The sequence below is a fragment of the Zerene cesonia genome, chromosome 25 (genome assembly GCF_012273895.1).
Source record: "Zerene cesonia ecotype Mississippi chromosome 25, Zerene_cesonia_1.1, whole genome shotgun sequence".
In the NCBI taxonomy this organism is placed as follows: Eukaryota; Metazoa; Arthropoda; class Insecta; order Lepidoptera; family Pieridae; genus Zerene; species Zerene cesonia.
This window is the reverse complement of record NC_052126.1, coordinates 4842630-4868696: the sequence shown is the minus strand read 5'-3', so window position 1 is coordinate 4868696 and position 26067 is coordinate 4842630. Positions and strand designations below refer to the sequence as shown.

Below are 26067 nucleotides of genomic sequence, written 5' to 3'. Positions count from 1 at the left end.
AAGGAGTTATCTTGCTGCTTCTGACCTTATATATATAAATACATATCAGGTAGGACATTCTCTATCGGAATGCGGTCTATAGTCCTACCAAAAAGACTTCTTCCCTTAATTATCTTATATATCATCGAGCAACTTCTTCATCAGCGTGTCTTCAAAAGCAGAGATCTCTCGCTCCAACGAGCCCAGGGGCATCTTTAGTAGGGGCAACAAAGAGCAACCGACTTTTGTCTTTGTCTTGTATCTTGTAGGCAGTATGCCCAAAGAACTCCTTCAGACCCGAACCCCAAATTATTATACATCAACGAGCACTTTTCTATGGGTGTGCTGTATAACCTAGCGAAGAACTCGCGCTCCAGCTGCCCCGGGGACACACTCCTTAGTAGAGACACCAAAAATCAACGGAAGCATCTTGTTTATCTTGCAGGTATTACGCAAATATCCTTAGAAAGAGCTCCTACAAGGTTGGGATCCAGCATCGAGCACCTAAATTCGCTAATTCTTATACATATCAGCTAGCACTTTCTCCATCGGCGTGTGCCCTATGGTCCTAGCGAAGAACTCTCGCTCCAACTGCCCCGGGGGCACACTCCTAAGTAGGGGCAACAATAATAGCAATCTGCCGAAGCGAGCCGGCGCGGCGGCGTGCGCGGTCCGCGAATGCGACATCAGCATCACTTGCGCTTGGTCCTGTAAGTTCTCTATTTGGAGCGGGTCTTTGAGACCGCGGGTTTCTGTGGATGAACATTTGTAGATAGATAAATAAATAGATAGCTATCTATAGATATATATCTATCGAAATTATGCGTTGAATTGTCGGTCTGTCTATGAATTGTAAAAAGTTTGCTTTATTTCGAAGGTTCTAGAACCATCCCGCGATATCGGTGTTTATAATGTGACGATATGGTGTTGTTATTACTAGATACTATTTTGTGTTTATAAACATGGATTATAAAAACGATAAATGAGTAGGTTATGTTAGGTTACCTCGGACTTATATAAAATTGGCAGGTAGTCACAATAAAGGAATTATAGGCTAATTATGATGATGAGAATGACAAAGTAGTGAAAAATTGTACAATATTCGTTTTTGCGATATATTTAATGTGGGAGTCGAGCACGCTTCGACACGAATTAGGCCAGCACGCACCGGGGAAGTACCACAATCCCACAGAAGACCGGCGTGAAATAGCATACTGCTGTGTTTCGTTCGGTGCAGGAGCTGGTGGTCCATATTCTTTACCTTACCCTCCTAGTCCTTTTCTTTAACCTCTCGACAATCCATTTGGAGGCGTTACATCTCCAATTGACCTTACGCCTCCAAATGTCCATGGGCAATGGTAGCGCTTACCATCAAGCGACCCACCAGCTCTATTGCTGACGATAACATAAAAAAATTTACATGTAGGTATCAATAAACTTACCAGATTTAAAAAGTACAATAGCTTTCATGCAAGCGAACTCGGCCGGGTCGACTAGCACGGCGCGATACCGCGAGAGCACCTCGCGCAAGCGGCGCAGGGTCGCCGAACTAGTGCCGTTTTCTGTACCATTTATTATGAAATTTGGTTTTAATATAATAAGGTTTTTTTATTGTTAGTTTTATATCATTTAATGACTGTGCTGAGGCACATGAAACTGAAAGAGTAGAAGAAATTCGATTACTGAGGCGGGATCTCGGGCGGCTGAGGCGTTGCTACGGTTTGGCAAAACGCGAGTTCGAATTCCGCCACGTGTTCGATTTTTTTTTTTCTATTCTTTAAAAAATTCTCACAATATGGTATTATTAAAAAAATATATAGATATATACCAACATTTTTCAGTGTCAAAGTGAAAAGTAACTTTTAATTTTCTTTTGAGGTTTGCATAAAATTACAATGTTATATGATAGTATTCATATTCATTGCTGACCCAGCAAACGCTGTCCTGCCTTACTTTTATCATTTAGGGGTATGAAAAATAGATGTTGGCCGATTCTCAGACATACCCAATATACACACAAAATTTCATAAGAATTGGTCCAGCCGTTTCGGAGGAGTTTGGTAACTAAATATGTGACATGGGAATTTTATATATAACTAGCTGCACCCGGCAAACGCTGTTCTGCCTTACTCTTATCATTTAGGGGTATGAAAAATAGATGTTGGCCGATTCTCATAGATACCAGATAAGCACAAAAAATTTCATCAAAATCGGTCAAACGGTTTCGGAGGAGTATGGCAACGAAAACTGTGACACGAGAATTTTATATATATAGATATGTAAATGTAAATGTACCTTGATCCGTTTGTTCGTTCCCAAAGAGTGCGGTACAAGCCGCGTCCAAAGGCAAGCACCATTGTATTGCGTTCAGGAGAAATAACTCTGACCACGCTTCTTCTAGTAATATTACCTTTAACAATAATAATTCTATTTCTAATACTGTGTTCTTAACCGACTTCAAAAAAAGAAGGGTATCAATTCGACTGCACTTTTTGGCTTTGTTACCTTGTATGTAGTACTTTCGATAGGGTGAACTGATTTTGATGATACATTTTATTATTCGACAGTTGATGCCTCGCGTTTGGTTAAATTTAATCTAGTTCTGACGATTTGAAGGCGGGTTAGTTTTTTTGTTAAAAATAGTTATATTTCACTGATATTGTATGTGGATTAGGATAAAATATAAGGTAATTTTAATTCAAAACTTCTATTTCGAATCGTTAATTATCATCATCAAATACAGACTAAATACTAGACTAATACTACTTTTACTATAATCAATTTAAAAAAAGCATGAAAATCTGTCCAGCCTTAAAAAGAACACCTAAAATATTATGTCAAAATATGAAATTTGAATTTGAAAAAAATGATTTTTTTCTTGTAAAATATTAAAAATATGCTCCATCATTGTTTATAATCAAAGGATATAAAAGATAAAATCGAAAATAACCTTAGTTAAATGTAAAAATCTATAAAAACCCCTACCTGGTCTCTAAAAGCGAGACTGGCGAAGGAAGGCAAGTTCTTGGCCCACTTAACGGCCATAAACAACAGTCGTGCCGCCGTCTCCGCCGCACTTTCTACTCCGAGCGGACTGTAGATAAAATATAAATGTTTTTCTCATTATATTTATACTAGCTGCACACCCCGGCTCCGCCCGGGTAGTCATTTGTCACAATTGATATAATATTCTTAATTATCTGTGGATGTTTCTCTATTGCGATCTGTATAAAATTTGGTACAGTAGAGTCTGGATTAACACAGGCTACTTTTATCCAGGTACCAGACAAGTGAGCAGAGGTTCCAGCTAGTTCCTAATACCTGGGAAATCGCAAGACATCTAATTATTTAATACAAATTTTAATGCTCATCTTAATATATATGAATTACGTGATATTTTGTCCGCAATGGACTACAAAACTACTCAACCGATTTTAATCAAATTTGCACACCATTTGCAATTTGATTCAACTTGAAAGATAGGACAGGTCAATCACGATGAATGACTACCCGGAGGCCCCGGAGCCGAGGCGTCCATTTAGTATTGGTATAGATATCATCATCATCATCAGCCCATATATGTTCCCACTGCTGGGACACAGGCCTCCTATGAGGGTTACATATGTATAACTATCAGTTCCATTGGGCCACCACATACAAAACAACCTGTAAAATTTCGGACGATAAGTTAGTGATGTTCCTTACCCATATGGCATGCAGTTCTGAGGGTAGCTGGTGATAGTGGGGGGTGAATAAGAAGTCGAATCTTCTTCATTGGTGACGTCGATGCTGTCATCTAGAAACAAATTGCGTTTTGTCTATTAAAATCGGATTTCAAAAATTTTCTTTGCTTAAAACCTCAACCTAGTTCAGAAGACATAGTAGCATCATTGTCAATTTAATATTTGTCCTTGCCAATGAATATATTTTACTCATTTTTAATTTTTCTGATATAAGATAATATGAGGATTATATGGTCATATGAAATTTTGCTTTTTGAAATACTGTAATTTGTAATGTTATAGTTAAAAATAATAAAGTAATAAATATATGGAGGAAATGTAAAATTTACATGATCTTAAAATTAAGCAACTACAGACTTTCTTGCTGACTCTTCTCCGTAGAAACGTCTTTCCGTTACGTCGATTAAGAATGCTTCTAGAAGGAGTCTAAATAAATGAATGTTTGTCTTTGAATAATGATCACTCACCATCGCTATCAGAATGCGTATTCCCCTCCTCGTGGTGATCGTGTGATGAATCGGGCAGCGGTTGTGGGGGGGGCAACGGCGCGTAGTGCGGCGACAGTAGGGGGTAGCGGGCGGGTGACAGCGCCATTGCGAGTGATACTGGCGGTCTGCAGATATGACGATATTTTAAACGTTTGTCTTATAAATTTAATATCTATCATCCAAGCGGATAGCTATACGAAATAATTTTCTTTTTCTATAAATAAATATAATTATAGATTAAACGCTTTAATGAGAAAATCAACTTAATTATGTAGCTTGCAGGCGTAAGGGTATAATTCTATCCCCGCGATCTTAATCAGTAATAAGACAAACAATCAAGATATAATTGAGTTGTGTTGTATAAACTCAATAAATAACATATTCTATCAAGGAATATCAATAGAAAGTATTGGAGTTATTAATAAATATTTCCTTCTGAGAGAACATACTGTAAAAAGTGTTTAATTTCTAAATGTATAATTAAACATACGCCTTAACCCAAAGATGACATAATATTTTGCTACCTTTAATATAAGAAAATATTAATGACTACTAGAGATCACAATTCTGATCATTTAGGTGCTATTCCATAAAGTACATAAACACTTATATATACATATTGCCCTGAACAACAAAACAAACATTTACTCTGTTAAATTAACCTATTTAGTAGGGTTATTGTTCTTTCATCTTTGCCTTTTCTGTTTTATGTATATGTCAAAGTGTAGGTAGTCTATTGTATTAAATAATATACATAAATGCTTAGCAAACCTTACATAGTCAGCCGTAGTGTAGTCGTTTCTATTTTTCTAAGTCGTAGCTGTCATTTCAACAACAAAAATTCCTTAACTGCCGTCAATTCTACTAATATTATAAATGCGAAAGTTTGTAAGGATGTGTGTGCGTTTATTGCTCTTTCACGCAAAAACTACTCAACCGATTGCAATGATATTTGGTACGTACACAGCTGGACAACTGGAATAACATATAGGCAACTTTTTATCCCGCTATTCCTACGGGATACGGACTTTCGCGGGTGAAACCGCGTGGCGCAGCTAGTTATTACATATTTGATAGTTATATCAAGGTATATTTATCACGAGCCCAGTATTCATATCCAATGGAATCCATTAAAAAGCATTTGAGGAATAATCAGAACGCAACACCGTGCAAAAACATTAGGCGAAATGTCCCCACGACCCCATAAAATTCCCATACCGAAGCATTCTCAAACATTACATTAGCATACTCCTCGTATGATTTACTACTACAGCGTTGTGCACTCTCTCGATTGCGAGATTTGACTGCCAAATGTGATTGTATGGAACGCTTATTTCATTTGCATGGAGCTGTTATTCCTTCCCTGGAATGACTGGGGTCAAAGGGCAACGGGTTCGCATCCAATTTGTTGGATGGGTTTCGTAGAGGAAAATTTTTAAGTGATTTAAAAAGATGAGGATCACATAGATTGTATTTTTTGTGTTTACCTCATAGCTTTTACTGGGTGAACTGATTTTTATGTTTTTTTTTTGTTTGAAAGCTGGTGCCTCACCCCATTCCAAATCCCCATTAAAATCCGTTATGTTTTTAAGATCTATATGTTTCTAAGCATAGATATGTACATACATACATAGGGACAGACGCGAGAAGTGACTTTGTTATATACAATATAGTATTATTTGATCAGTGTTTAAGCTATGAAGTGATTAGGTATTTTATAAAAAACTCGTCTATTTAAAGCATTAAAGTTATGTACCATAGAATACAGTATCTCCCTAGTTAGAACTAGTTGTAACAAACGCATTTAGTTTACGCGTTAAATTCCTTACTGTTCTATTTAAAAAATCCAAAACTGTTAAATTCAGTTCAATCAAGACACGTTTTAACGCAAAGCAATTTCGTTCAACCATACATAGCTGAGCAAAGCTGACAAAAGCCGACTCGTTATTAGATATAACACAGCATCCATTATATAATAGAAGTTAATGAAACCAGACGCCAGTCACCCGTCCCTGAATCCCGAGTCCCGACCCTTGATCACTTTAAGAGTTGATTTACGTTTCAATGATTTGACGTCAGCCAGCTGTACCTACATAGGTAAAGTCTGGCCTGGGATATAAAAAGAACAGTTATTTATGCCGTTGACACTATATGTGACATTATCTAATATTAGCTTGAGATATTCTAAATATGTACTGAGATTGCTTCTATTAATGATGACTATATAAGGATGGAAATAGGATTGGCTTGATAGAACTTTTGTCGTAGAACTAGTTTTCTGGTGAACAGTTATTACGGGCTTCGAATGAGATTTTATATTACTAATTTAAACAGTGGTTTACTTGTTGATATAACATTTTGACCAAACAAAAGAACCAGTAGCTAAAAAAGGAAATATACCACTGGCATACTGGCAACAAAAAGAGAATATTTTTTTTATTTTTTAAGCTTTAGCCTAACCTTTTTATCTTTTTATCGATAAAGGACATATAATGCAAAGTTTTTAATTGAAATTCTAACCGCCTCTTAATTGTCAGAACTAGACATAATTTAAATGGTATAAAATGAAAGGTGCTTCCAAATAAAAGAAAAATCATAAAAATCTGTTCACCCACCTAGAATTTATGAGGTAACAAACACAAATTAAAAAAAATCAGCCGTATTAATCCTCCTTTTTTTAGAAGTCGGTGGATAACTGTGATAATATAATATATAGTGTGTATGTTATGTTCAAAAGTTATTATATCTAGACCGCTTCAAGTTCATATAAAACAGCGTCTAGGATGTTCTAGAAAATTCCATAAATGATCATTATAACACACAAAAGGCACATTTGTTCACAACACGACGATTTCCATAGCGCAGAGTGAACAAAGAATTTCACAAAGGCTTTCCGATCGAGGGGTCAAAGTGCAGTCAGCGGCGCGGATGGGCGTACCTGATCCTTTGGAGACTACGAACAACGAAAGCTTTTTTAGACATTTCAATATATTTAAAGTATATAATATATGCAATATGGTTTAGGTGGTTAAATAGATAAAAAAGATTACAATATATAACATAGTTGCGCCCCGCAGTTTCACCCGCGTAAGTCCGTATCCCGTAGGAATATCGGGATAAAAAGTTGTTTAGATCTCTCTATGTACTAAATTTCATTGCAATAGTATTAGTAGGATAGGAAGGATTAGTAGGAAGTAGGATAGGATGAGTGTAGACAATCAAATCAATACTCTATGCTATCCTTCTACTCTAAAGCATTGCAGAATGCTAAATGTTCTCTAATAAATGATCAAATAAATTACTATAAGTGTTAACTCACCCAAAGACTCCGACAGCGACCGCCGCCTCCCTGAGTGCTCGCTCTTGGTCCATATCCCGCAAGGCTTCAGGTCTGATGGTGGCCGTGTTTCTGGGCTGACGTTCGTTCTGCACCGCTGCAGACATACATATATTTTATCTAATCATAATAATATTCTTATGTGATGGTGTTTCGTGTCAGTGTAGTGATTTTTGCTTTATCGGAGAGATGGAAAAAGACGCCTGTACATTTTTTTTATGTTATCGTTGGCAAAGGAGCGGGTGGTTCGCCTGATGGTAAACGATCCCCATCGCCCACGAAGATTCGCAGAGGCTCAGACCTCTGAGAATGCGCTGCCCGGTTATACGGGATAAGGGATAAGGATTGATGACTGGAAAGAAGGAATGGACTGGGAAGGGCGAAGAGAAGGAAATAGGCCCCCGGCTCCATAGACCATTAAAAAAGATTACCTTGAAATCCTGAATCGAGTACCTATCTAGTGTGTTTATAAATTGCAATTACGTTATCCAACAAAATTCATACAATCTTATTATGTATTTTGGATTTTTCCCCTATTGGATTTTATAAAAACTACTTACAAATCTTAGTCGCTTAAAATAGCTCTGAAAGCACTAAGTTACTGGTACCTACAATTCATAAATTATTACAGTCACGTAGGGTGGCAAAAATAAAGTCTGCCGACCCTTCGTTATATATAAGCTATTGGATATTTACTATCGCGATGAAGATGTTACTCTGAGTTACGAACATTATTTTAGGGATTTTTTTTTACCTCAATAGTAAATTGAGAATTCAACAAAAAAAATAATTTAAAATTCGAAATAGTTGTTCCTGAGATCATTGATTGAAGCAAACAAACACTCTTCAGTTTTACAAGCCACTAGCTTTTGCACGTGACTTCGCACGCGTTAAATACTCAGAGTAGCACAATAGATGTTCTTATAAACCTACTGCTCTATCTATTCAAAAAAACATCAAAATCTGTTGCGCAATTTTGAAGATCTATCCATACATACATAGGGACAGACGCGGGATGGGACTTCGCGTTATACTAGACTAGCTCTTGCCCGCCGCTTCGCACGCGTTAAATTCAGAGTAGTCTAACAGATGTTATTTTACATATAAACCTTTTTATCACTCTATCTATTTAAAAAACTCCATCAAAATCCGTTGGGTAGTTTTTAAGATTTCAACAGGCATAGGGACAAACGGACAGAGAAAGCGATTTTGTTTTACACTGTGTAGTGATAGTGATATAGATATCAATAAGAGATATATTTTTGTCACTTAATTCAACATTACGTCCTCGCATCTCTCCCCTACGACGGAAGGTTGCGAAGGGGCGACCGAAGGCTTTCATTTAATTTTATTGCCCTGAAAACGGTAGGTACTGTCTGGTGAACTTCGATCGATTCTTGTAACTTACAGATCTATATGTATATTATATTATATAGCTGTTTTTGTTTGTTTGTTTGGTTGGACGTGCTAATCTCAGGAACTTGTTGCATTTGAAAAATTCTTTCAGTGTTAGATAGCCCTAGATAGAATGTTGAGGAAGGCTATAAGCTATATAGGCTATGATACGTATCACGAGGGAAGCCGGGCGGACCGTTAGTACTTTTATATTTATAAACATACTAGCTGCGCCCCGCGGTTTCACCCGCGAAAGTCCGTATCCCTATTCTTCTTATGCCATAATCACATTTGTTTGTACATATATTTGTTCGTCAATCACGCTGAAACTACTGAACGGATTTTGATGAAATTTGGTATACAGACAAGGTATGAGCTGACTTGGGTGATTGGAAACTTTTTATCCCGATTAAATGCTCCCTTGGCATAAAACAGGAACGATATCCGGGCGGAACCGGGACGAGCGTCTAGTATTACATATTGAAAACAATATATTTTATTAATAACGTTGCATATTTACTTGCCCTCATAAGAGGCCTGTGTCCCAGCAGTGGGAACATATATGGGCTGATGTTGATGATGATATTTACTTGTATATTCCAAATAAGACAAACGAGAGGATATATCTGAAAATCTAAACCCATCATGTGATAAATTAAGAAGCAATTAATCTCAGTATCATATAACAGCAGATTAACAATAATAGCAGTGGAGGATTAAACTAGGTTTAATCAAACTCTACAATTACACTAACTTATAACGTGTAGTTAACGGTAACCCCTCCATAGTCCACTATAAATCAACTGGCTCCGCCCACTTCCGACCGCCATCTTTGAGTTCTTACTTCCGGCGAGGGATGGACTATTTGATTTGTGAATATTTTTAATCTACTTTTTTTTGTCAAAAGAGTTTTTTAAGTAGAGTAATTTATTAGTGGACAAGTATTTTAAATTAATGTTTTCAACACATGCATCAAAATGCTTATACGAACGACTAAATTAAAAAAAAAAAAGTTCAAATTATTACGCTGCAAATAGTTTCGTTTGTTCATTTTTCATCATTCAAATGTAGAATACAGAAATAAAACTCCATCTGTTTAAATTCTACTGAAATAAAATTACCCTTTCAAAAGACTAGCATAATTGAAAAATAAAATCAAGATCAGGTGCAAGCCTCATCTGCTACAGATCCCTAAATCCATTCCACACGAAAACGACTAACATCATGCCGTCTCCGTCACACACACACAAATTTCATCGTACCCTCTCTCTCTACCAAGCTACAAATTCATTCGGCTTTACTGGTTATTGATTCTTAGGAACGTGGCTCGCGTAAATGTGGACTCAAACACCAAAGCTTAGGGTTGAAAATGCCTTGATCGCGACCGCAGATTTATCATTTTGACAGTTCAAAACGCGACCTTAAGCCTTTTGAGATTGAACGCAAACTTGGACGCCTTAAAAGTTAGAAATCCTTTCAGGTACTTCATTTGATCGTTACTTCATTATTTATGGAAATTGAACTTAAACTTATGGGGATAGAGTTCAATATTAACGTAATGCTGGTTGTGACGTTTTGCATGGAGGGGGGCGATTAAAACGGGTCGGATTTAGGGGTTTTATGGAAGGATTAAAATCGCATTAATCAGTGTCTATAGCTTTAACTCTGATATAAACAGTTAAGTGTTAGGGTACGATGTTGGATTTCAGTACAGTCGCGACGCGAAAGGCTTATGAATTATACGGATAAATTGAAAATACCTTTTTATAGATGGTTTCGTGACAAAATTCATTCGTCCTTTTCTATGTCGCATTTTGCTTTATCCACATCAATCCTAATCCCTACTAATCCCTACTAATATTATAAATGCGAAAGTAACTCTGTCTGTCTGTCTGTCTGTTACGCTTTCACGCCTAAACCACTGATTCGATTTTGATAAAATTTGGTATGAAGATAGAACTGAACTTGGGAAAGGACATAGGATACTTTTTATCGCGAAAAAAGGGTAGAAAGGGTTGAAAGAGGGGATGAAAGTTTGTATGAAAGTACGTTATTGTCAAACCGATTTTAATGGATTGGTATGGAGATGGAGCTAAACGTGGGAAAGAACAAACCATACTTTTTAATGCGAAAAAAATACTCCTTACCATGTCGCGCGATATAAGCGAATTCTACGCGGGCGAAGCCGCGGGCGAAAAGCTAGTAATATTATAAACGCGAAAGATTGTAAGTATGGATGGTAATCTTTCACGCGAGAAGAGCTTATTGTATCTGTATAAAATTTGGTACATATATTATAGATTATAGTTGGCATTAGCATACTCATCTAGGCTACTTTTAACCACCTGGTTAACTCGCATGGTACCCTACACCCTACACCCTACCTACGGCATGCGAGTCACGCCGCGGGTTACAGCTTGTTGAAATATAAAATCCACATATGTAATCGGAGTTAGTTCATTGATTTGTAGTTATTAATCGAGCTACATATATAGAAAAAATACTAGAAACTTGGTATATTTATTCAACAAACATTTCAACATAAATTAATTATCAATTATCCTAATTTCGCATATATATTAAATTCTCAATATACCATACTCTTGTGCCTACGGCTAAACCGATTGTCATGAAATTTTGTTGTATATCGGGTATTAATAAGATAATTATTCTAATTACAAATGAGATACGCCAATTATAAGGCACACCAATAACAGAAAAATTGTGTACAAAAACTATGCAAAAACTACAACTGCAATTTATGTAAAATAAAGAGTTACAGGTAAACTTAAATACAATTATTTATTTACAAACAATATAACTAATAAAATAAATATATACAAAACATAATTAAAATTTGTAAATTGCAAGTATGTATTCAAAAATATTAATGACATTACAAAACAATTTTGTTCCCGATGATGGTTGGTAGAAGGCCCGGCTTAAAGCTGCGTAGTAAAGCACAGTTGAGATTAAAGCATGAAATCATCCCATTAGCATTTCATTTCCCAAATGAATCTTTAATTTTCTCTTTTTCAGCTTTTCGTAAGATTCTTTATCGGTTTTATTCATGGTTTTTGACTTTTATGTAATTAATGAATTGGTTGACTATTTACCTTATTTACCCTTTTAATTGTTTGTTTTTTGTTACGTATATTATATTGAATGTTATTTTAGTAAAATGTTTTAACCTTTCATAAGTGGAAAAGGAAAGAAGATGAAACCTTTAATTAGCTAAAAGACGCTCTAACCGAGACTTTGGCTAACTTTTAAGTGATCCACAGAAGGATTGAAATAACGACAACATATTAGATTGAAATAAACGTTAATCAAATAAAGAATGAGGTTACTGTCTACTAATTATCGCCATTGCTTGCTTACCCCATGCTGTATTGAAGCGTGAGCCACAAGCACTTCGGATATTCAACTTTTATGAGTTATAGTAGGTATCTAACTAATATTTGGGGAATTTACTTTTTCGTAAAATTCACATGGTTTATAACATTTATTGAGTATTACTATATCGTCAACACATTAGAACTATATTTTATCGTACAACCTTTTTATCTGTATTTATTGCAAGACACATACCAAGAATTAACGCTGAACATGAAGAAGTAAATAAAAATATTAATAATATTACAATTTTGGCACATTATAATAAATTCAAATGATAAAAACGAGAAACGAAACGTAAATTAAATTCCGCCAATTAAGTAGCAAAGGAAGAAACCGAGGCGTTTGACAAAGTGAGCCATCGTCACAACCCAACATAATGAGATTGTCGCGTCGACATCTCAAAGTGTAACTCAATTAAGCTTTCCTTTACACTGCAGAGAGCCGAGAGCAAAATAATGCAAAGCTTAAAGCAATAAAGGCCAGAATATACGTCGGGTGTGCCGCAGGGAGGCGCACCACGCCCTCATTACTTCAACATCTTTTTGTCAGTTTCTTTTCGTGTTAAATTAAATCAATGTGACATTGTTCGAGCACTCGGCGGTTATGGTAATCGTGGAATGGAAGTTTCAAGTTTGATTGCGGGGATTTTTGTTTAGTCCGCATTCGAAATGAACCTTGTTATCCGAATTTTGTTGTTGTTTTTCTTATTTGAATTTAATGGTGTCAAGAAAGTAGATAGACGTTTATGCGATCACGTTTTTTTAGCGATGTAGAGTCAAATGAATGAATTAACTAGTCATTAAGCAGTTTTCACGGGATAGTAAATAACTGTTTGAAAAAAGGAAAGCAAATCTTAAATAACGTATATACATTAAACAAATAATGTATCGCGATACATTTTCGCGGGTACTGGCCCGAAACATCAGAAGAACTGTATTATAAGATGATTATCTTAAATAAATACTTACACATTATTCCATGATTTTAACATTGAAAACAGAGAAGTGAATATTAAATTGTTTCAACTTATAATTTATCAATCACCTTATCTACAATAGAAATAAAGGTAGCAGTTTTATGATGTCATGCGATTTGCATCCATCTCCATCGTAAATAACGATCCAATTATAACGCAGACTTTAACATCACATAATCTAATCGTCTGCTTATATTTTTTCATCATAAACGAGCGTAACCGCATATACCTTCACGGTAGGGCGCTCATTTGAATAAGTGTGAACCGCTCTAGGGCACAGCTTTGTAGTTTTTGTCTAATTATCTACATTTGTGGGAATATGCCCTTCATTACGTTGGAGGCGGGAATCGACTTATTAGATCCGGCTTAGGGGCTTGTGGCTTTAAATTTAATTGTTGCGTTTGAATGTTTAATGATGTACTTGTGGGTAGGCAACAAAAATAACCATATTATATTATCCTTTCATACTTACTGTATTATAACTTTTATTTATAAAGAAAAAAATATATCTAATAGTAATTGAATTATATTTATAAAATTATCTAAGTTAATTGAACATCTTTTAAATATCACTAGATATGTTTCTAATTCATTAATGAATCTAGATAGATACATTTGAATATAGCATATTTTATGACATTTCGTACCCAAACAATACGATACGGCCTTTAAGAAAGCAAAGCAAAGCACCTGTAACACCACCAGTGTTTATGGACGCTGGTGACCATTAAAAATCAGGCAACTTGCTCCTTAGCTTGCGCTGCCATAAAAAAAGTAAACCAAGACATGCATGTATGGCTAAACAAATCAACTTTGATTGAGAAAATCCTACTTCCTACTAATATTATAAATGCGAAAGTTTGTAAGGATGTGTGTGTGTTTGTTACTCTTTCACGCAAAAATTACTGAACCGATTGCAATGAAATTTGGTACGTAGACAGCTGGACAACTGGAATAACATACAGGCAACTTTTTATCCCGATATTCCTACGGGATACGGACTTGCGCTGGTGAAACCGCGGGGCGCAGCTCCTAAACTATACATTCAGTATACCAAAAATTTAAGCAAAACTAAAAGAAAAACGCACCAAAGACAACATTGCGACTATTAGAGAGAATTGAATTGTAACAATGGACTAAGCCTCGGGCAAGGGTTACTAATAACAGATTTACGACACAATAGTGAAGGGGGAGCTTGCTTAGATAATGACACGAATGCTGACATATTGATTGGTACTTACGGAATTGGTGTTTGGAAATAGAGAGATAATATATTATAATGCATGGGGCATTGTTAAAATGATTTTTCAGCATTCAGCTAAGAATACTGAGATGTTATTGAAAGACCTAATGTGTCGAGTGGAATGAGAAATAGTCTGTTAATGACATAAACCAGCACCCAAAAATACAAAGGTTCAAGACTTGAAAATGCATTGAAACAATAAGATGAAAAAACAATGATGGCTCAGAATTTACTCTAATAAAATAAAGGCAAAATACAAAAACTAGATATCGATCTACCTAACTATACAAACATCAACCTTTTTGAGTATACTTTATAAAACTTCCCATGTCCTTTAGATTTTTTTTGCATGATTACAGAACATCAATTTGAAATACATTTTTTTTTTTATTTTCACTACATTTCTAAACAGTTTGAAGTCTTTACTACCAATCCCACATTAATCATTAAACTTTTAATACTTTCTGTTCTTCGTTCGATCAATTACTCCCACCGTTTAAATTATTACACCATTTCAATCCCACTGGAATGGATCGCTAAACTAACAAACTCATGCACGGGTTAACCCGAAAAATTACAATTTTTAGGGTCTGGTAAGCTCCCATTTGTATACAGAAAGGTTATAACACGTGCCGCCGCGTGGCGACTTGATTTTAAAAACGTTTTCTTTATGTGTAAGTATGACTTATGCGATTTGCATAATCTGTGATGTGTCTTTGAATATTCTTTTTACGATTTCAATTATTGCATACGTAGGAATATTGTAATATTTGAATTTTAATTGTTGCTCACTCGCGATCTTCATTTATGATGATGGCCTGCTAAACTTTATCAAAATCGGTTTAGTAGAACAACAGGTATAGCTTTAAATAAATACCATTCACAAGGAAATCAGCGTCATAACGGCTTCCATCCTCTCAAAGGACAGAATTGTCGATGTCAGAATTGTGATTACTTTGTAAATTGCTAGCTACTTGTACACACCCGATGAGTAATCGTTCTAGAAGGTTCTAGAAAAATTCCCTTTAAAAACTTGTCTCGCGCGTGTGTGTCTGTGTGTGCGTGTATATGTGTAAATAACAGTCAAATCATCTCCAGGCTTAAAATATCAAGCCAAGCATGAGATTTCCATACCAATATTAGCAAACACGTCAAATTAATGAGCTTAGACAATAAGAAGCGCAAAATCGTTCCCATAAAACCCGAAAGGAACAATATCAAATATGGCATCCGTCAAGTGCAGGGCTGCGTCAATTAGACCGTGAGATATTGGAGCAGACACCCTTGGCTAGGGCTGTCAAATTTTAGAAAAAATATGCCAAAAAATATATAAATATTTGTGTTTTTAACGTTTGGAATGGTTAAAGTCGTATATATTGGATCAATTTAAAAACTTTTCACACTAGGTAGTCTCTTTATTGGTATAAAAGATTTACATTACATATCCATAAGGATAATGTTAATAATAACATACCATCTAGGAGAATCTGAGGAGAGCATTTTTTCCACATTGATTCAAAGTACAAGGCGCCCGCCGTATGCGAAAAATTAAGAAAATATGAAATAAACTGTAGCACTGCACCATATTTTCAATAAACTTTTTCTTCTTTTTTTGTGTAAAAAAATTTTGAATACAACTTAAATATACCATAATAAATGCATTGCAACTTAAGAATAGACCTAGTATCTATTTTTCTGTGTTTTTAATAATGATTTTTGCCAACCCTAGTTCCTCCAGTATGGGGATATTTCATAGTAGCTGAACAATTAAATATCCGAGATAATTTGTTGAGTGCTCGATTGTATTATGACTAGAATGAGAAATGTTATTGATTTCGACATTCACAGTCGTATAACTTCATTAGTATTTATAAACCATATAGTTTGACCTCTGATTGAAAAGCTCTCGTTTTGATTAAGATAATATCAAAACGAGAATAAAACATTATCAATGATTAATATTTTGACATTTTTTTTTTCATTTTAATGTGACGTTCATTTTGAAAATACCAAAGTTTTATATAATTCTTATGTTAAAGGATATTTCACACTTGATAAAACTGCTTTATCCCTAGGGATAAAAAGTATCCTACCACATAAGTCAGCTCATACCCTGTCTGCATACCAAATTTTATCAAAACCCGTTCAGTAATTTTAGCGTGATTCATGGACAAACATCTAAACAAACAAAATTTTCACATTTATAATATTAGTGTGATATATGTGTAAGATAAAAGTACACTTACCATCTTTATTCATCCCCATAGCTAGGCACTTCTTTAATCTGCAGGCTTGGCATTGATTTCTATGCGCCTTGTCCACCACACATCGACCCGTGCCGGCTTGACATCTAGGAAGAAGAATGGAGCATTTTATATCTCTTGAAAGGTCAACATTCGCTGGTCGTGATGAAGGACAACATTTGATAACCTTTTTTTATTGAACTTCAACCACACTTTACATTACTTCAAAATTCTATGTATCAAAATCTCCTAATAATAGAGCTTATTACTAGGTATAAATATTAAAATCTAGCTGTGCCCGCGGTTTTACCCGCGTAAGTCCGTATCCCGTATGAATATCGAGATAAAAAGTTGCCTATTTGTTATTTCAGTTGTCCAGCTATCTACGTACCAAATTTCATTGCAATCGGTTCAGTAGTTTTTGCGTGAAAAAGCAACAAACACACACACATCCTTACAAACTTTCGCATTTATAATATTACTAGGATAAGTAGGAAGTAGGATAGGAAGTAGGATATTTGCATCCTAATGAAATATTAGTTTCCTAATAAAATACACCTAAATGATAGAATCGACTAAATTGTTTCACTTACAAAGTCTTCATTACAATCTCAGCTATATTTCCTTAATACTAATAGTTATTCCATTCCTGCTTACTCTACGATGGATTCGCAACTTCTGCATTATACCTCGATTTCTTATCCGGAAGAAATGCGCAGATATCCTTGCAAAGGGAAACCCGATCAAAGTGAATGGCCACAATCTGTGAGACTAATAAAGATTAAAGATATTTCATTACTCGTAATCCGTAGCATAATAGGCTTAGGTAGGATGACATTTGTTGCGAACGCAAACTATTGGAGGGCTGTAAGATGTTGTTTTTATGTTATATACTGAAATAGCCATATACTGTTATTTATCATTAATACGAACTTTTAAGATAAGCTTCAGTACAATGACCAAACCGTAGACATAAGTATATAAATTTCCACATTAAAAAAAGAGTAAAACTCTTTAGATATAATATATGACAAATTAATTAATAAGTTATCAAAGTCGTAGAACTTATAAAAAAGGAACGTTTAAAATCTTTTACTCTCATATTACAGTTAGTTTTCAGGCTCTGAAAACGATTCCTCACCTACGAAATACAAATGTAGTTCAATTAAAAAACCATCTGATAATAAATCGAAAACGAATTAAACAGGCATCTCGAATCACAACACCCGAAGCCTAAAATCAATTTGTTCGTCATAAAGAACCACATGTCACACTTATATTATGGGGTGACTTCAATTGATAACATTAGGCGGGTGCTGAATTAATTGCGAGGGGGATGAGAGGTCCGAATGTTAAACTGTTTTTAATATTATCTACCCTTGTATCTGTTTGAAGCATGATGCGTATAATTTGCTGGTAGCAACACTATAAAAATATTCAAAAAAATTTGAAACTCCATTGATTGTCGTAAATTTCAGTAGGAAGTGATTTAATGAGCTTTTAGGAAACTGATGTTTTTTTTTTCAAAGACTACTACTAGCCAGCTAATAAATTAAAAATCTAGTGTAAATTGTATGTAAGTTATCTATGGTGGTGAGGTTGGGAACAATGAATTGTCTATGGATTGTGAGATTTCATTTTCTTCAGAATTTTAATTGCTATCTCAATCTCTACTTACATTTATTTTCTTATCAAGTGAGCGATTGTTATAACAAAGCTAGCATTAAAAAAATAAACAAACATAAATAACAACGATGATTGGTTACTGGAAAACTGCCCCTTTATTTAAACACAACAAACAAATCAGAAGGTAGGTATGTGTTTAATTTCTAACCATTAGATAAATAAGTCAATTATAAAAATACATTTTCATATTTCTTTACATGACTGATTATAACACCAAATTAATTGAAGGGTAGATAATTTAAATTGTTAATTTTACTAAGAATCAATAAAATAAAACTTTTAGATTAAAGACTTTCAAACGGATTTTAAACGCGATTTAATCATTATATCGGGTTAATACCCGACGTTTTAGTCTTTAATTTCTGAATGTATAATACTCGCGTAAAATCAAACACAAGAAAATACTAAAATAAAACCTATATAACAAAAACATTGATAATTATCATATAACATATAATGTCTTATCAATCTTATATTATTAACTTTACCTTTTTGTTTGTATGTAACCGACTCCTTTTGACTTAATAATCCACCTTAAAAAGATAGATTAAATTCAAACATTGTTAGGTAACAAGAATAGATGATAATGATTTAATGAGTTCATCTTATTATCCAGACTAAGACCGCAACGTTTGAATAATTATCATACATATATAATTTATATACTCTGTATAAGAGCAAATGAGGCAATTTAGGTATTTAATATTTAATATCTTTGTGTTTTTTTTATCCATATTTATGATAACTTTCTCGAATGTTCTAGAACAAAATGCTAGCAAACGTTTCAACTTTGACCAGGGCCACAGATGTACGAAGAATTAGAAATATGCTCACAATGGCTTAAGTGGATTCGAGCCATCCCCATTGTCATAGCTGCAGTAAAGTTACAGATGCGGACCAGGTTTTTGATAGGGATTAAAGGATTTTGCGTTTTTGATAGCGTGGGGTCTGAGTACTTGATTCCGCTGTCGTTTTTTGCATTGTAATTCGTATTGAAGTATGATGGAGTATCAGATGTAGCTTTGTCTGGTCCTAGCGGGGAATTAAATGCTTCCACGAATAAATTACACTTGTACGATAATATCCGAGACAGTCATTTTGAATTATGCCTTTATGATATTGTTCAATTAAGCAATGTTTGTTTTTAATTATACAATTAACAGCTATTGTTTACATATAAATTTTAGCAGTTTATTAACTAGCATAAAATGAGACTTTGGCCCTGAATAAATATATACGAGGCAAGTCCTAATTCATTTGCCGGTTTATAATGTTGTAGGCATCAATACTATTGATTAAATATAATATATCATCAATATTATATAAATTAGTCGCCTTATTAACTTTGTAGTTTTTATTAGCAAAAGCTTTGTACCTAGATCGTTAGGCATGTTCATAGGTGTTTTGCGTTATCTTTCTTCTTCCAATACATCGTCCGCATCACCTCGCCGATCAATATTGAAACAGTCAAAAGCAGTTTCACAAAAATCACCAATGAGGTCACAACTGTGACACAGTTTTTCAGACGGATGTGACTCCACTACACTTGTGTCAATAGGTGTATGATCAACCGAAAAATGTATTGGAAACAAATACGACTATTGATTTGGGCTACTGAGTCACAGTTATATTAATATTTAGCTTTCCGCCCGCGGCTTCGCCCGCGTGGTATTCGGTTATATCGCTTTCATCTCCCTATTTCAACTCCTTATATAAATATAATCTATGGCTGTGAATGACATTGACATTAATTGTTACTCGCGTTTTTTAAAATATGCAAAATTAAATGTACATTTTTCAATATTTCTGAGAGATTCTCTTAATATTTTTTCCCGTAAGAACCTTCTCCTAATAATAACAAATACAACAAAAAAAGAATTAGTGAAATCGGTCCAGCCATTCACGCGTGATGCCGTGACCAAGGAAAACGGGTTTCATTTTTATATATATACTAGCTGCGCCCCGCGGTTTCACCCGCGTAAGTCCGTATCCCGTAGGAATATCGGGATAAAAAATAGATGTTGGCCGATTCTCAGACCTACCCAATATGCTTACCAAATTTCAGAGGAATCGGTCGAGCCGTTTCGGAGGAGTTTGGCAACGAAAACTGTGACACGAGAATTTTATATATATAAGATAGAAGATAGATGATGTTTTTGTGAAGTGTAAATATGAATGACGCCGATAATAAGTTTAAAATGCAGCGCGTTAAAAATGTGTTATGAAACGGTATATTGAATTTTCATGCGTTTTTAGTGAGGACGTAACAAATAGACTTAGGTTTTTTCATAAGTATTACAAAGTCTTTATGCCTACATTTTATAACACGATATCTCCTTGCTAATTATTTATTTTTTCATATTTTCTTTCATATAATTAGTAACTTCATCGTTTTCATTTACACTAAATTAATTATGTTCACTATTCATAAAAATTGTTATTATTTATATGATAAATAACATAGCCTTTTGTCTTCATCACCTTTAAATTCTTCAATTAAAATTAAAACATTCATATTGAATACTTGTTAGCATAAAAAAACACGAAATTGCAGAAATTGGAACATCACATTTAGAAATTGAGGTTTCTGAGAGCGTAACTAAAGCAGGTGAACAAACAGATGTACCTAAGTATATATTTGATTAATCTATATTTAAAACAATTAATTTCGTTGCCGAAATATTTGATTGTGTTATTGTAGTCGTGGGAAGTTCATACACCCCTACTGATGATATAGATACATTTTTTCGTGACCATGCTATAATACTAATGGAATTTAGACCACTATCTCTCTATATTAGATACTCTAGACAGATATCACAATTATCTAACAATGAATACTTATAAATTTAACAAAAAATTGCCATGTTTTATGGAGATGTTTTATGATGTTATGCCAAATGATGTCTAGTGTAAATTCTCCTATGTATTTGGTTATATATAAGTTGTAGTATACAAATAAATAAATAAACTATTACCTAATAAAAAATAAAACAAATACCACGGAAATTTTGGAAATCTCAGCCAAAATTCAATCAGGCCTAAAGCGAATAACAAAGCGGAAACATTATTTCAAAAGAACTAAACAATTTACCTGTAAATGAGCTTTCTCCTGACGGATCGTTTGAAGAAACCACTGCATCCGTTGCAAGCGAGGATCCCATAGTGTTTGCCAGAACTTGTGTCGCCGCATACAACGCACACCAGCCCTGATGAATATGGTATAATATTTAGAATGTTTAGAAGAATTTCTCTCCTTTTAATGTCATAGTTAACGGAGCTGGTGGGTCGCCTGATGGCGCTGCCACCGGCCATTAACTTTTGCAGAGGTAAGACTATTAATTATTTGTGAATTAGTTTGAATCATTATGTGTGTGAAATATTTTTTTATATAAACTCAATTCTTTTCAAATATCTGAAACATATCTCTACATAATTCACGTTGCTAACAATAATCAAATTTGACTGTTCAAATACTCGTTCGGACAATACAATTTTTTCTTATATCTTCATGCCTCTAACCTCAAACCAAATTTAAATAATATAACTTATTGAAATAATAAATTAATATTAGTTTTTGTAACAAAACCCTTCACAACCATAACTGATCTATAGCATTAGGCAGAATAATTTCTGTATACATCAAATAAATTACGGGTTGATGCCAACCTGTCTTACCCAAGTGGTTGGTCTTCTTACTCGGCGGGTCTGGTAACCACGGCCTAAGGGTTGGTGGAGCGAGAGCTGCTGCAACTAAAGCCGCGGAGGTCGGTGGAGACCAGCGGAGGGGTGATGTGTTCTCTTCTCCTGTGAATGGGTAAGAGTTAATACATAACAAAAAAAAATCGTTATATATTATAGATGGTGTAATTGATTGATCTATATGGTAATATTTCAAAGCAAATATATTCGTATTTGTCCTTGCATTTCTAAAAAGAAACAAAATAAATAATGCTTATTCATAATTATGTTAACACATTCACAATTGAATCGACGTGAAGTTAAAGTATACTTAAGCAATCAAATTATCATGATGATGAAGTTGTATTATGAAGAACAACTAATAAGGTTATTATATCTAGAAATTTTACAAATCTTACCAAGTTTAGTTCTTCGTTATACGAAAACTAATAATAGATTATGATATATTTTAAAAATTCATAAATAGTAGCCCATGCACTTATAATATTAAAACTGTTATATTAACAAACTCAAATGGACCTGCAGGCATCACCTATAAGCATCGATACATTTAATCTCAATAACGCTAATAAAATAACCATTGCAAATCACACCCTTTACTAATAGCATTTCTATACACAATATAAAGTAGGGGACCCTGAATCGACCCTTGAGTACTCCTGACTTAAAAGTACGCGATTTTAGCGTTTCTGCCCTTGAAATAAAGTGCATTAAATGATGCCCAAATAATTATTTAAATGTGATGAATCAATTAAGTTATTGCTGGTCGCCACACACGTTCCCGATTAGATAAAACTAGCATTCCCCGCAACGTCGTCAGCGTGTAGGAGAAAATTCGTTTTGATAAAATAAAGAAAATAAGCTTCATTGCTTACAATGTTAAAAACTTAATTGTTTCATATGTTTAAGTTTACTAAAAGAAACAAAAATGATACCTATTTGTGACAATAGAGTAGCCAGCTCATTGGACACTCGAACTCCACTGATTTTCAGTCTAGCCCCATGTTTTACATTTTGAGGTTCACTATGCAAACATTTAAGAAATACCAACTTTATTACAACATGTACCCACTTAAATTAAATTAGTAGAAAGTAGCGTATTAACTTAAAAAACCTTGTTTGATCAAAGCGCCCTTAAATCTTTTATCACGTGGCATTGAAAAAAAACGCTGTCTCTATACACGGACTTAGACATATAAATAAACACTAGCTGGTGCGCGGTGCGCGGGCTGCAAGCAGCCCGCGTGGATTTTTGCGTGGACCAGTATTATCAAGACTTAATAGATGGTGCGCGGTGCGCGGGCTGCAAGCAGCCCGCGGGACTTTTTGCGTGGACCAGTCTTATCAAGACTTAATAGATGTTGCGCGGTGTGCGGGCTGCAAGCAGCCCGCATGGCTTTTTTCGTAGACCAGCTTTACCAAGACTCATTAAATGGTGCGCGGTGCGCGGGCTGCAAGCAGCCCGCGTGTCTTTTTTTCGTGGACCAGTCTTATCAAGACTTAACAGATGGTGCGCGGTGTGCGGGCTGCAAGCAGCCCGCATGGCTTTTTTTCGTAGACCAGCTTTACCAAGACTAAATAATGGTGCGCGGTGCGCGGGCTACAAGCAGCCCGCGTGGGTTTTTGTATAGATTAGATTTATCAATGGGGAAGCTGATGCTCGGTGTGCGAAATGCGCTTACGATGTTTGCGTAGATAAAGAAAATAATATTACATTTTCAGACCGTTACAATTACGTAATAGATTCCGGTTAGGGTTTTATTTTTGACAAAGAGCGATTCAATGGGAAGTTTTACATGTAAAATATATTATTGTATTATTGAACCCATTCGAAACCGGTGTGCGTCGCTTAAGATTGTAAGCACAATCCGATGATATTCGATTAGTCTATCTTCTATGCTACACACATAAACTACAACATTCATAACACTATTAGAATACGAAAAATTAAATATAATCAAATAAAAAATATCCATTACAATAAAGCTCCATCTATCGAGTGTCGTTAGGTACCCGTTTAAGTACTGTAGCGAGCAGCGGATGCGCCATTCCAAGTTTACCATTAGTGTTGGCTAAATGTAAATAAAAAAAACCGCAAGTAAAGGAAACAATTTATTTACGTTGTTACATGTAAAAAGCACAAGGAAAATAATAATATCAAGAGATATTACAATTTGAACATCATATCATCATACGACAATATTACATTTTGTGAGATTGAAATACATTCAAACATTCAAACATCTCATTTTTACATTTTTATAATACAGTAACATTAGCTTATTATGCACAAATTGGTTAGAAAATTAATTACAAATATAGCCGACATCAAAATAAAGTAGGCTATTGTAGTACGAAACGAAAACAAAAAATAATTAAATGGTGTGGAGTATGGTTTTGTTGGCAGTTAGACCATCGCACTGTCGGGCCGACGAGATCCTTGCAATTAAAATTGTTATGGCTGCTGCATTAGCTGCCTGGCGGCTTCATGCTGGAATTTGAATAAATTTTTTTTGTTAAAAACAAATTCATAAATGCATACATTTTAAGTTTTTGTCAACCAACTTCAAAAAAGTAAGAGATGATAAATTCGACAGTACGTTTTTTTTCGTGTTTCTTACAACGTCACTGTGTGGACCGATTTATCAAGATTGGTTACCATCAATATAATATATATAGTATTAGTATAGAGATTTAAGTGATTTGTGAATGGAAGGTTTGTTCTTGAAATATCTGGTAGCTAAACTTTCTTTTTTGAAGAGGATAATTATAAAAAAATATCAAGAGCTTTTAATTTTTTTGTAAACAGTAATAAATGAGATTTACCTTTTATAGTTTAGTAAATTCTCATAGTATTTAGTAGAAGTATTATAAAGTAGAATTTTTCGTGTCTCCTGCTGACTTACAGAATATATATCATATGAATAATGTAGCTAATCAAGCCTTGTTGTAGAAAAAAAAGTTATGCATATGAATTCAAAACATACATAACAATGAATGTATGTTATTCTATTGAAATTAAGGCCTTTTTTATTGTTAACCTTTATACCAACAGAATGGTTGTAATAAATATTATAATATTGTCAACTTACTTGTGATATGGTGTAGTTTCTTTCATTACATTAAATGGTTCATTTGTCAAATCTGTATCTTCTCAAATCCATATATTTTATATTTATTGCCACAATGAAGCTGATCTGGAAATCATGATAAATATAAATTACCATTATTATTATGATTATATAAATATATTTATTTATGCACATTTATATTGCAAAAAATTATTGTATTCGAGGGTGAAGGGCACAATTAATTAACAGTAGAAAACGCGGCCCTATTAAGAACGCAAGAATAAATACACGCATATATATAATACAAATACATTGACATCGCGACACATTGTGCGTTATCCCTACTAATATTATAAATGCGAAAGTAAGTCTGTCTGTCGTCTGTTACGCTTTCACGCCTATACCACTGAACAGATTTTGATAAAATTTGGTATGAAGATAGATCTGAACTTGGGAAAGGACATAGGATACTTTTTAACGCGAAAAACATGAAAGACATGAAAGAAATATTTCAAGTTAAGCTATAGAGAACATTTCAATTCGCAGTTACCAGAAGATCATGAATTTAGCACGGACTATGCAAGAGGTTAGAGGAAGAAGGGCATAATTAATTAAAAGAAACTCACCAGTGGCCACGCACGCCATTGAAGCACCTACGTTGTCGTTGCTATTGTGAAACATGATTAGAACATGCAGTCTCGTGAAATCTCGAAATTACCGTTACTGCAAGTTATACATGAAAAGCATTATTATTAGATGTAATATTAAGCATAATATAATAATTATAGTCATCCTTCACTTCAAT

The 26067-nt window shown here is 34.5% G+C and overlaps 1 protein-coding gene and 1 long non-coding RNA gene across 3 annotated transcripts in view; both read right to left on the bottom strand.

Annotated features, from left to right (window-relative positions):
• Positions 1-492: 492 nt before the first annotated feature.
• Positions 493-26067, bottom strand: part of LOC119836795 (photoreceptor-specific nuclear receptor-like) — a 34379-nt gene continuing 8804 nt past the window's right edge. Inside the window, exons 2-11 of the mRNA XM_038362265.1 lie at positions 22168-22293; positions 21584-21698; positions 16807-16910; positions 7530-7644; positions 4190-4335; positions 3685-3775; positions 2965-3073; positions 2275-2389; positions 1422-1541; positions 493-731 (exon numbers count right to left, since the gene is read on the bottom strand). Coding sequence (XP_038218193.1) covers positions 493-731; positions 1422-1541; positions 2275-2389; positions 2965-3073; positions 3685-3775; positions 4190-4335; positions 7530-7644; positions 16807-16910; positions 21584-21698; positions 22168-22293 — 1280 coding nt within the window. The remainder of the gene's footprint in view (positions 732-1421; positions 1542-2274; positions 2390-2964; positions 3074-3684; positions 3776-4189; positions 4336-7529; positions 7645-16806; positions 16911-21583; positions 21699-22167; positions 22294-26067) is intronic.
• LOC119836796 lies at positions 24553-26061 on the bottom strand. 2 transcript variants are annotated; one of them, XR_005288114.1, is made up of 3 exons: positions 25889-26061; positions 25284-25388; positions 24553-24682 (listed from the first exon to the last, which is right to left on the bottom strand). It is a non-coding gene; the product is annotated as an uncharacterized LOC119836796 (long non-coding RNA). The 2 variants fall into 2 exon arrangements; XR_005288115.1 differs by lacking the exons at positions 25284-25388; positions 25889-26061 and adding an exon at positions 25018-25169.